This window comes from Puma concolor, chromosome A2 (assembly GCF_028749965.1).
Source record: "Puma concolor isolate L17-30 chromosome A2, mPumCon1.1.hap2, whole genome shotgun sequence".
In the NCBI taxonomy this organism is placed as follows: domain Eukaryota; kingdom Metazoa; phylum Chordata; class Mammalia; order Carnivora; family Felidae; genus Puma; species Puma concolor.
Window position 1 is genome coordinate 111,680,499 of NC_141668.1, and position 13,110 is coordinate 111,693,608.

General features: G+C 42.5%; 1 protein-coding gene across 1 annotated transcript in view; it reads right to left on the minus strand.

The window, feature by feature from the left end:
* Positions 1-12,452, minus strand: part of TXNRD3 (thioredoxin reductase 3) — a gene marked incomplete at its 5' end in the record, with an annotated part of 68,299 nt that extends 55,847 nt beyond the window's left edge. The window contains one exon of the mRNA XM_086682329.1: positions 12,021-12,452. Within this exon, the coding sequence (XP_086538455.1) occupies positions 12,021-12,452 (432 nt within the window). The remainder of the gene's footprint in view (positions 1-12,020) is intronic.
* Between the last annotated feature and the right edge of the window lie 658 nt (positions 12,453-13,110).

Below are 13,110 nucleotides of genomic sequence, written 5' to 3' on the forward strand. Positions count from 1 at the left end.
CCTCTCTCTCTGCCCCTCCCCTGCTCATGCTCTGTCTCACTCTCTCAAAAATAAAGGTTAACAAAACCAAACCAAAACAGCCTTGTATACAGGAAAATTGAGCCCACGTGTGAAAAGCACAGACAGCACCAGGGAAGACAAATGTCCAGAAAAGGCCTAAAAAGATGGCAAGACTTCATGCTGCACTGATTAGTGAAGTTCTCCCCCAGCATGAAGCCAGTCTGCAAAGACTATGACAGGTAGCTGTTTTATATGCTGAATTTTCAACTAAAGATCATATGCATACAAAGAAATAAAAGAACACGACCCATTCAAAGGAAAATACAAATCTCCAAAAACATCCTGAACAAATACAGCCTTCAGATTTACTTGACAAAGACTTTAAAACATTTTTTTAATGTTTTATTTATTTTTGAGAGAGAAACAGAGACAGAGACAGAGACAGAGACAGAGTGCAAGTGGGGGAGGAGCAGAGAGGGAGACACAGAATCCAAAGCAGGCTCTAGGCTCCAAGCTGTCAGCAGAGACAGAGCCCGACATGGGGCTTGATCTCGCGAACTGTCAGATCATGACCTGAGCCGAAGTCGGACGCCCTAACCGACTGAGCGACCCAGGCACCCCTTACAACAACTATTCTAAACACAAAGAGAAAAATACAAAGAGTTAAAGGAAATCAGGAAAATGATACAGAAGTAAAAAGAGATTATCAACAAAAAGATAAGAAATAACCACACAGAAACTCTAAAACTGAAAAATCCAATGACTGAATTGAAAAAGTCACTGGATGGGCTGAACGGAAAACTCCCAACACGCAGAAGAAAGGATCAGTGAATTTGAAGATGGGGCACTTGAAATTACTGTGAGGCACAAAAAGGAAAAAGAATGAATAAAAATGAACACAGAATAAGAGATTTAAAGGACATCATAAAGTAGAACAATATATACATTACAGGAATTGAAGAAAGAATCATAGAGCTTATTTGAAGAAATCATGGCCAAAAACTCCCCAAATTTGAGGAAAGACATAGATATACAAACACAAGAAATTAAAAGAAAACCCAAAGGAAAAGCCCAAAAAGACCCAAACCAAGAAACATTGTAATCAAACTCTTGAAAGACAAAGACAAGGAGGTGATATTGAAAGTACCAAGAACAAAGTAACTTACAAGTAACAAGTACAAGGAATCCTCCTAAGATTATTGGTGGACTTTTCAGTCAAAACCTTGTAGTCCAGAGGCAGAGGGATGAAATATTTAAAGTGTTAAAAGGAAAAAACCATCAACCAAGGATTCTATGTCTGGCCACAAACCAACAAACCAAAAAACCCAGTCCTTCAAATATGAGGGGAGGGGCACCTGGGAGGCTCAGTCGGTTGAGCATCCAACTTCGGCTAGAGTCATGATCGCATGGTTCGCAGGTTTGAGCCCTGCATCAGGCTCAATGCTGACAGCTCAGAGCCTGGAGCCTGCTTGAGTTCTGTGTCTCCCTCTCTCTCTGCCCTTTGCCAGCTCACACTGTCTCTCTCAGAAATAAATAAACATTTAAAAAAAAGTTTTTTTTTTTTTAAATATGAGGGGGAGGGGCGCCTGGGTGGCGCAATCGGTTAAGCGTCCGACTTCAGCCAGGTCACGATCTCGCGGTCCGTGAGTTCGAGCCCCGCGTCGGGCTCTGGGCTGATGGCTCGGAGCCTGGAGCCTGTTTCCGATTCTGTGTCTCCCTCTCTCTCTGCCCCTCCCCCGTTCATGCTCTGTCTCTCTCTGTCCCAAAAATAAATAAACGTTGAAAAAAAAAATTAAAAAAAAAAAAATAAATAAAATATGAGGGGGAGAAATTAAGACTTTCCCAGATAAACAAAAATTGAGGTAGTATTAATACTAGGCCTGCCCTACAAGAAATGCTAAAGAAAGTCCTTCAAGTTGAAATGAAACAATGTTATTTGGAAATTCAAAGCCATATGAAGATGCAAAATTCTCCAGTAAAGCTAAACATATGGACAAATATACAAACAAGTATTATTATGATTTTAGTTCATAATTACATTTTTTTTAATGTTTATTATTTTCAGAGAGAGAGCAAGCATGAGCATGAGAGGGGGAGAGGCAGAGACAGAGAATCCCAAGCAGGCTCCATGCTATCAGCACAGAGCCCAACATGGGGCTCAGTCCCATGAACTGTGAGACTATGACCCGAATGGAAACCAAGAGTCAGACACTTAACTGAATGAACGACCCAGGTGCCCTCATAAGTACATTTTCTTACTCTTACATAAGGTTAAAAAAAAAAACCAATAGCATAAAAATAACTATAAATCTATAGTAATGGATACATATCTATAAAGATGTAATCTGTGACACTGACAATGTAAAAAGAGGCAGAACTACCAAGGAGCAGAGTTTTTGTGTGTGGCGAAGTTAAGTTGCTATCAGTTTAAAACAGGTAATACCTTTAGGATGTTATATATAATCCCCATGGTAGCCACAAAAATATCTAGCAAATACACACAAACGGACATGAGAAATGTCACTACAAAAAAATCAACTGAACACAAAAGAAGACTGTCAGAAAGAAAAGAATGGACAAAAAACCTGTAAGTTATCCAGAAAACAAACACAATGGCAAAAGTCCTTCCCTAACAACAATTACTTTAAATATAAATGGATTAAACTCTCTAATCAAAAGACAAAGACTGTCAGACTGGATAAAAAGACAAGATCCAACATCATGCTGTCTAGAAGAGACTCACTTTAGAGCTAAGGACATACGTAAATTCAAAGTAAAAAGACAGAAAAGATATTCCATTAAATAGTAACCAAAAGAGAGCAGGGATGGCTATACTGATATAAGACAAAATAAAATTTAAATCAAAACTGTTATAACAGACTAAAAAGGACATATAGGGGCGCCTGGGTGGCTCAGTTGGTTAAGCATCTGACTTCAGCTCAGGTCATGATCTTGCAGTTTGTGGGTTCAAGCCCTGTGTTGGGCTCTGTGCTGATAGCTCTGTTTCAGATTCTGTGTCTCCCTCTCGCTCTGCTCCTCCCTGGCCTGCACTTTGTCCCTCCCCGTCTCTCTCAAAAATAAACATTAAAAAAATTTTTTTAAACATCATATAAGGATAAAAGAGTTAATATGCCAAGACGATGTAACAATTATATAAACGTATCCACCAAACATCAGAGCTTCAAATATATGATGCAAACCCTAAACAAGCTGAAGATAGAAATGGACAGAATTATAATTATAGTAAGAGACTTTAATATTCCACTTTCAAAACTAGATAGAACAACAAGACAAAAGATCAATAAGGAATCAGAGGACTGAAGAACACCGCAGACCAAATGGACTTCATAGACATATTACGAAATACTGAATCCAAGATAGGCAGAATACACATCTCAAGTACACATGGAACATTCTCCAGGGTAGACCATATGCTAGGCCACAAAACAAGTCTTAATTAAGAAAAAAAAAATGAAATCATAAAAAGTATCTGTTTTGATCACTGTAGAATGAAACTAAATATCAATAGCAGAAAGAAAACCAGAAAGTCCACAAATACGTGGAAATTAAACCAACACATTCTTAAACAATGGGTCAATGAAGAAATCACAAGGGAAATTAGAGAACATCTTCTCAAAGGAACATACAACATACCGAATAAAACAGTAAAATTTATGGGACCCAGTGAAAGTAGTGATTAAAGGAAAATCTATAGCTGTAAATGCTTATATTAAGAGAGAATATCTTTTTTATTTTGTTTTTATTGATTTTAGCAAGAGAGAGAGAGAGAGAAAGTGCAAGTGTGGGAGAGGGGCAGAGGGAGAGAAAGAGAATCTTAAGCAAGCTCCACACTCAGTGCAGAGCCCAATGTGGGGCTTTATCCCATGACCCTGGGATCATGACCTAAGACTAAATCAAGAGTCAGATGCTCAGTCAACTGAGCCACCCAGTCACCCCAAGAGGAAATATCTTAATAATCTAACTGTACAATTTAAGAAACTAGAGAGTATAACTAAACTCCAAGCTAGCAATGGGGAGGAAATGACATAAAGATCACAGCAGAGATAAACAAAATAGAGAATAGAAAAACAATAGAGGAAATCAACAAAACCAAGAATCGGTTCTTTGAGAAGATCCACAAAATTTATATAACTTTAGCTACAATGACTAAGGAAAAAAAAGAGAGGACTCAAATAACTAACATCAGAATTGAAAGAGCATTACTACTGTTTCTACAGAAAGAAAAAGAATTACAACAGAGTACTATGAACAACTGTACATTACAAATTAGATAATCTACATGAAATCTATAAATTCCTAGAAACACACAACTTCCTAAGACTGAATCATGAATAGTGAATGGAAATAGACCTATAACTAGTAAGGAGACTGAACGTGCAATCAAAAGCCTCCCAACAAAGAAAAGCCCAGGACTAGATGGCTTCGCTGGTGAATTCTACCAAACATACAAAGAAGAAGAAACACCAATCCTCCTCAAACTCTTCCAAAACATTGAAGAGGGTACCCTTCTAAGCTCCCTCTAAGGCTAATGCACCATTACACTGATACCAAAGCCAGACAAAGACACTACGAGAAAACCACAGACCCTGATGAATAGTGATGCAAAAATCCTCAACAAAATAATAGCAATAAAAATTCAACAGTATATTAAAAGTATTATATACCATGGCCAAATGGGATTTATTCCTAGAATGTACGTATGGTTCAACATGTAAACACAGATCAACATAATACACCACATTAACAGAATGAAGGAAAGAAACTACACAATCATCTCAATGAATACAGATACAGCATTTAAGAAAATTCAACATCTTTTTCATGACAAAAACACTCAAAAAAACTAAGAATAAAAAAAACTACCTCAAGATGCTGAAGACCATGTACGAAAAGCCCACAGATAATACCATACTGGACGGTGAAAGATTGAAAGCATTTCCTCTAAGACGAGGGGCAAAACAAGAATGCCCGCTTTCACCACCTCTATTCAACGCAGTACTAGAAATCCCAGCCAGAGAAATAAGGCAAAAAAAAAAAAAAAAAAAAAGAAAGAAATAAAAGGCATCAAAATTGGAAAAGAAGTAAAACTCTCTCTGTTCAATGATTACTTATATGTATAAAACCTTAATGACTATACCAAAGAACTGTTAATAAATTCAGCAAAGTTGCAGAATACAAAATCAACAGCAAAAAAATCAGTTGCTTTTCTACATACTAACAACGAACAATCTAAAAGAGAAATTAAGACAAAAACTCCACTTACAATAGCATAAAGAAGCATACTTAGGAATAAACTCAGGAAGGAGGCAAAGACTTGTACTCTGACAGCTATCTGTTGCTGAAAGAATTAGACACCGATAAATGGAAAGAAATCCCATGTTCATGGAATAGAAGACTTTACATTGCTAACACTAGTTACAGCAATCTACATATTTAGTGTAATCTCTATCAAAACCCCAAAAACAAATTTTGCAAAAATAGACAAATCCATCCTAAAATTCATACAGAATCTCAAGGGAAACCTGAAGTGTCAAAAACACCTTGAAAAGGAATAAAGTTGGAGGTCTCACACTTCCTGACTTCAAAAACTGCTACAAACTTACTGTAACCAAAACAGTACGATACTGGCATATAAACACAGACATAAAGATCAACAGAAGAAAACAGGAATTTCAGAAATAAAGTCTCACATATAAGGTTCAATGACTTTTTGACAAGGGTGCCAAGACCATTTAATGAGGAAAGGACAGTCTTTTCAACAAATGGTGCTGAGAAAACTGGATGGATATCCAGCACGCAAAAGAACGAAGTTGGAGCCTTACCTAACACCACATGCAAAGATTAACTCAAAATGGATCAAAGACATAAACATGAGAGCTAAAACTATAAACCTTCTTAGAAGAAAACATAAGGCAAAAGCCTTACAACACTGGATTTGGCAATGATTCTTTCAATATGATACGAAAGGCACAGGGAACAAAGAAAACAGACAAATTGGATCTCATGAAAATTAAAAACTTTTGTGCATCATAGGACACTATCAACGGAGGAAACTGTTGAGTTCCACTTGCAAATCACACACCTTGTAAGGGATTCACATCTAGAGTATATAGAGAACTCCTAAAAGTCAACAACAACAAATAACTCAATTTAAAAACTTGACACAGCACTTGAATTGCCATTTCTCCAGAGAAGATATTAGCCATTATCAAATGGCCAATAAGGACATGAAAAGATAGCCATCAGGGAAATGCAAATCAAAACCACAATGAGATGCCACTTTGTGCCCATTAGGATGACTATTATCAAAACAAAAACAAAACAAAACAAAAAACAGAAAATAACAAGTGTTGGCAAGGATTTGGAGAAACTGGAAACTGTTGGTGGAAATGTGAAATGGTGTGACCACTACGGAAAACAGCATGGTAGTTCCTCAAAAAATTAAAAATTGAACTACCATATACACGATCCAGCAATTCCCATCTCCGCGTATATACCCAAAAGAACTCAAAGGAGGGACTCAAACATCAATTTGTACACCCCTGTTAACAACAGCAACATTCACAATGGCCTAAAGGTGGAAGCAACCCAAGTATCCGTCACTGGAGGAACACATATAATGGATTATTCAGAAAAGAAATTCTCTCAGGCTACAACGTGGAGGAACTTTGAGGATACTGTGCTCAGTGAAATAAGTGAGTCACAAGAAGGCATATCTTGCATGATGTCACTTATATGAGGCAACTAGAGTGGTTCAATTCATGGAGATGAAAACAGAATGGTGGTTTCCGGGGCTCGATGGGAAAGGGAATGAAGAATTTAGCTGGGGAAGATGAAACAGGTTCTGTGGACAGATGGCAGTGATGATGGTTGCAAAGTAATGGTTAAAACAGTAAAATTTATGTTATATATATATATGTTACTGCCCCCCACAAAGCTGACAACGGATGTATGAAATTTTAACACACAAACATATGGATTCAGGACTGGGGAAACATGGCTTAAAGTTAATTTGGGGAAGAAGTTTAAAACCTCAGGGCGCTTCTGTGGGGCACCCAGGTGGCTCGGTCAGTTAAGCATCTGACTCTTGGTTTCAGCTCAGGCCGTAATCTCACAGGTTGTGAGTTTGAGCCCTGTGTACGGCTCCCAGCTGGTAATGCGGAGCCTGGTTGGGATTCTCTCTCTCTCCCTCTCTCTCTGTCCCTCCACCACTCATGTGTGTGCATGCTCTCTTTCTCTCTCTCTCAAAAAAAAATAAATAAACTTAAAAAAAAAAATCAGGGCGTTTTTTCCACTGTAGTTTGGGCCATTATCCTAACAGTAACGTCTCCACTCATCTAGCTGTTTCCACAGTCTACTCTTCATACCATTGCCAGATTTCAAATCACAGACCTCTTCACTCCTCTTCTCAAAAGTCTGAGATGACTCTGCCCACATCATTAAGTCCACGCTTACCTAGGAGCATTTTAAGGTCTCCTCAATATGACTTTAAGTGTAAATTTCCAGCCATTTTCCAATTACTCTCCTGATTCCTATCATATCCCCTCCGTTCAGCCACACACTATTTTCATTTCAGCATCTCCTACTTTTGCTTATACTAATTCTTTGGCTAGATGCTCTTTTTTACCTACAGATATCCAATGTATCTCTCAAGAAACAGCTTACATACAATTTCCTGAAAATTTTCCGATCCGCCACACAAGCGATTATCTTTGCCTCTCATTCCTTTTTTTTTTTTTTTTTTCAGTCACTTCTTGCAGGACAGGAGAGCTGGCTGATTACTGCTCATTGGACTATGAGTTCTCAGTTTATTCATTTTTGTGTTTCCACAACACTAAGCTCCCATAATGCTTGTTGAATAATATTAGTGGCCCAATCAAGGAAGAAACCTCTCTGCTTGATTCCACACAGATGTTGAATAAGGTGTCCAATTTGGGGTGATACATTTCAAAGGTTCATAGTCAAACTTTTGTACAATCAAATTAGTGAAGGGTCAAGTATACAGATAAATGATATGAGTACATAAAGAAAATGGGCTGGGGGCACCTGGGTGGCTCAGTCAGTAAGCGTCCGACTTCAGCTCAGGTTGTGATCTCACAGTTCCTGGGTTCGAGCCCTGCGCCAGGCTCTGTGCTGACACCTCAGAGCCTGGAGCCTGCTTCAGATTCTGTGTCTCCCTCTCTCTCTCTGCCCCACCCCCACTTGTGTTATCTCTCTCTCGCTCTCAAAAAAAAATAAAACATTTTTTAAAATAATAATAATAAAAAAAAGTGGGCTGCCTGGCCAGGTAAGAAAAACGCTGAGACAAAATACCAGAAGATCGATCATTCAAGTAAAAGCAGATTTCCTTTTTTTTTAATGTTTTTTATGAGAGAGACAGAGCATGAGCAGAGGAGGGGCAGAGAGAGAGAAGGAAGCACAGAATCCGAAGCAGCTCCAGGCTCTGATCTGTCAGCACAGAGCCCAAAGTGGGGCTGAAACTCACAAACCATGAGATCAGGACCTGAGCCGAAGTCGGAAGCTCAAAGGACTGAGCCACCCAGGAGCCCCAATTGGCTCAAGTTCTAAAAAAAATCTAACAATCAGAGCTATACAATTATGTAATGTGACTGAAACTAGTTGCCACATTATTGGAAGTGTTGACAAACACAGGATGCAGGATCATTTGTCCTAAGATTTTCTTCATCAGCAAAGGTTCGACTAGAATGATCTAAGACCATTTATTTATTCAATTCACGTTACATGCCTGACACTATTCTAGGCCCCAGTGATACAACAGTGGACAGGTACCTTTCTGATCACTTGGCCCTTTTATAAGCTCCAAAGGACAACTTAAAAAGAGCAGAGATAGAAGGCAATGCCTGGAAACAGATCAATGCATACAGAAGAACTTGATGGTCATGATGAGTGAACATTCAAAGTAGCACAGAAAGGGGACGCCTGGGTGGCTCAGTTGGGTAAGCCTCTGACTTCAGCTCAGGTCATGATCTCACGGTTCACAACTTCGAGCCCTGTGTCAGGCTCTGTGCTGACAGCTCAGAGCCTGGAGCCTGCTTCGGATTCTGTGTGTGTCTCTCTCTCTGCCTCTCCCCCGCTCATGCTCACTCTCTCTCTCTCTCTCTCTCTCTCTCTCTCTCTCAAAGATACATAAACATTAAAACAACAACAACAACAAAGTAGCACAGAAAGGATGGACTCTCCAATAAATGAAACAGTGATTATCTGGTAAGTCATAAAGAAAAAAACCAAACTGGATCTCCATTCACATCATCAGCATCAAGTACAGGTAGAATAAAGGTGTGAGAAGGTGTCAGAAGCATGCTCCAAAACTTTCAGGAGCTAAACCAGGAGAGTATCTTTATGCCCTCGGAGGTAGAAACAGGTTTCTTAAAGATGATACAAAAAGCACAAAGGAAAAAGAAGTGACAGACTCAACTACATTAAACTTGGCAAATTTCAGTTAGCTGAAAAATCTCACAATCAGAATGAAAAGAAAAGTCAAATCTGGGAGACTGCCAACACATATATCCAAAGGATCAGCACCCAAAATATACAAAGAACAGCTATGAATCAGAACAAAAATAAATACCTGACAGAGAAATAAGCATGAGATGTGAATTTCATAGAGAGGAAACCCAAATGACCTGTAAACACATGAGAAGATGTTTACCTTATTGGGGAAATTGAAAATTAAAGCCACAGAAAACTACCATTTCATAACTGCCAGAATGGCGATCATAAAATGTCTCAACAGTTGGCAAGAACTTAGAACAAGGGGAGCAGTTATATACTGCCAGCGGTATAATCACTTGGAAAAACGTCTTGGAGTCACCTTAGGCAAGGTCAGCTTCAAGATACCTACTCTAAGATAAAGTGTTACATACTTGCACATAGCTTACTTGCAAGAAGAGGCACAGCTGTACTGTTTTCAAGAGCAAAATACTAGACACAGCACAATCAATAAAATGTGGTATGATTCATCCTAAGGATTACAGATATGAAAATTAACAAACCACAGCTGCAGATACTAACACGCGTGAATCTCTAAAACATAACTGCTGAGAGGAAAACTGCAAAATAATACATATGTATGATTTCTACTTTCATAAAGTACCAAAACAAGCCAAATGCAACAAAATATCATTTAAGGATATACATGTATTTGGGAAACTGTAAAGCAAAGCAAGGAATTTTGGACAGTGGTAAATCCCAGTGGGGGTGGGCTGGAGGGGGAGGGAGGAGTATGTTAATAAAGGGAAACCTCACTAAAATGTAGTTGGGGGTTCAGGAGGGATAGCTCTCACACCCTACCACTCCCCATCAATTGCAAACCCAACAAGAAGGAGAAGGATCTTGCTCAGATACTATCACTACCCCAGCAGAAAGAAGAAAGCCTTTCTCAGCCCCAGGGAACAGCCTAGCCAGTACAGCCAGTAAAAGCCATCATGTTCGGAATCCCCAGTTTACCCCAGAGGACTTCTTGTTTACAATGGCCCTGCCAATCTCCCCCTTCCTCTATAAAAAAGCAGCCCTCTCCTCTGTTCAGATTTGCCTATGGTTTTGCCTGTGGTTTCATGGTAGTTTGCTTGTCCTGGACTGTAATTCTGCTCTTCTTTTATTATTTTTTTTAACGTTTATTTATTTTTGAGACCGAGAGAGACAGAGCATGAGTGGGGGAGGGTCAGAGAGAGAGGGAGACACAGAATCTGAAGCAGGCTCGAGGCTCTGAGCTGTCAACCAGACTTGGGGCTCAAACTCAGGAGCTGTGAGATCATGACCTGAGCTGAAGTTGGACGCTTAACTGACAGAGCCACCCAGAGAGAGAGAGAGAGAGAGAGAGAGAGAGCGCAAGCGATAGCGAAAGAGAGCGCGTATGAGCAGGGGAGGAGCAGAAAGAGAGGGAAACAGAATCCGAAGCAGGCTCCAGGCTCTGAGCTGTCAGTAGAGCCCAACCCGGGGCTCGAACCGGAAAACCACAGATCACAACCTGAACTGAAGTCGGAGCCACCCAGGCGCCGCGGGCAGTTTTATTTTTAAGGTTAGCAGTAAGGAGGAAGAGGCATCCAAGGTTTCCAAAACACAAGTGTTTCATTATCCTTTAAGATGTATATGCATGATGTACATGTTTTATGAAACAATATAAGGCAATGTAAACCTGAAAATAAACCTGAAAAACATAGCTTATAATTTGATAAACCTAACCTAATAGTTTATGTTTTTTCATATTCCATGTATTATTATTTCAACTTTTTGATAATATGCAGTTCAAAGTACTGAAAGTCCCTGTTTGTACAGATGGGTTTCTCTTACTTGGGTTCGTTTCTACACGGGTCATTTTTCCACTAAAAATAAATGTGCCCAGAAAAACAATGCTGCATTCCCAGCCAGCCCAACGAAAGTTAAGGCAGTGGGCAAGACAGCTGAAATTACCCATCACCTGCTACCATCCTCGCACCCTTCCTTATGTTCGTTTAACAAGATGTGACAACCAAGGTTAGATGGGGTTCTGTAACCTGGTCAAGGTCACGCAGTTAGGAAGTGGGATCTGAATCCAGCTTTAGTCTACTCCCACGTCCTGGCCTCTCCCCAGACCACCCTTTCACCAAGCAAAAAGTTTGTGGAAATGCCTTTATCTCTCCAAATAAGCTCTTGATAAAGAAGCCACCGTCAGGCTAACCGCCAGGAGAAGAACCACAGGCCGAGTCCCGAGAACAAGTATCGACTCCGAGGCCCGGAGTCTAGGAGGTCGGCCGCGTGGCCGTCTCTCCCGCGGTGCCAAAGGGACCAAGCCACGGGGCCTGTCACCACCACCGCCGAGACCCTGCGCGGCATCCCGGCTCCCGTCCAAGGGCTGAACCGGCTGGCGCTCTGTCCGCAGAGTCGCGGAAGGGATGAGCTGCCTGGACCCCGGGAGACCCCGCTTCCCCCGAGCTCCCACGCCCCCAGCAGCCAGCCGGCCCGACCCCCCAACCCGCCGGCCCCGCCCCCGCCCCGCCTACCCGCGTGCAGTGAGGACAGTAACTCTTGCTGAAGATCATCACTCGGTTACCCTCGATTAGGCCCAAGAGGCGGCGCCGCAGCTCCTCGCGGGCCTCGGAAGACGAGCGGCCGGTGCCGGGAGACGACAGGCGGGCCCGGCGCCCCGGCGGCGAAGACACAAGCACTCCGCGGACGCTGCCCAGGCGGCGGTTGGGGGCGGTGCCCACCTTCACCGGCCCCGGCGAGGTCTGCGCCCGCGGCGGCGGTGGTGGCGGTGGTTGCGCCAGGGCCTCGGTGTCGCTCCCGGCCTGGCCGGACCTGCTCAGGGACCGAGAGGCTGGCGGCGGCGCCAGAACCGGGCCTGGAAAGGGGGAACCGTGAACACCGCCCAGGCCACGGACTGGCCACAAGTTAGCCTGACCGCCGCTCGCGCCGCCCCGCCCCCGGCGCCGCCCCGCCCCCGGCGCCGCCCCGCCCCCGGCGCCGCCCCGCCCCCGGCGCCGCCCCGCCCCCGGCACCGCCCCGCCCCCGGCGCCGCCCCGCCCCCGGCGCCGCCCCGCCCCCGGCACCGCCCCGCCCCCGGCACCGCCCCGCCCCCGGCACGGCCACGCCACGCCACGCCCACGCCCACGCCACGCCACGCCCCCGGCACCGCCCCGTGCAGGCGAACTAGGCCGCTGCCCTAGCTGTAGGGGAGTCGCTTGACCTTCCAGAGAGGTTAGAGGTCAAACCGCCCATCCTCATTATCCATTTTGTATGCACATATGGGGATGGCTTCCCAGTCTCCCTGATGCCGCCCTGGTTGCCCCCTGTGGAGGACTTTCCATGCCTCGTGATCTCCACAGGCCCCCTCAAACAACCTTAAAGATAGATACATACCTCAGTGAGGGTAGATGTCCGGATCATAGGAAAAGTGTGAAGAAATAAAACCGTCTTCAGGAAAGATGATTTTTTTACTTTAGGTTTTTATTTTAATTCCAATTAGTCCACATACAGTGTTATATTAGTTTCGACTGTATAATATAGTGATTTTACAGTTCCATACACCACCTATCACTCCTCACAACAACTGTACCCTTTAATCCCTTAATCCCCCTGACTTATTTCATT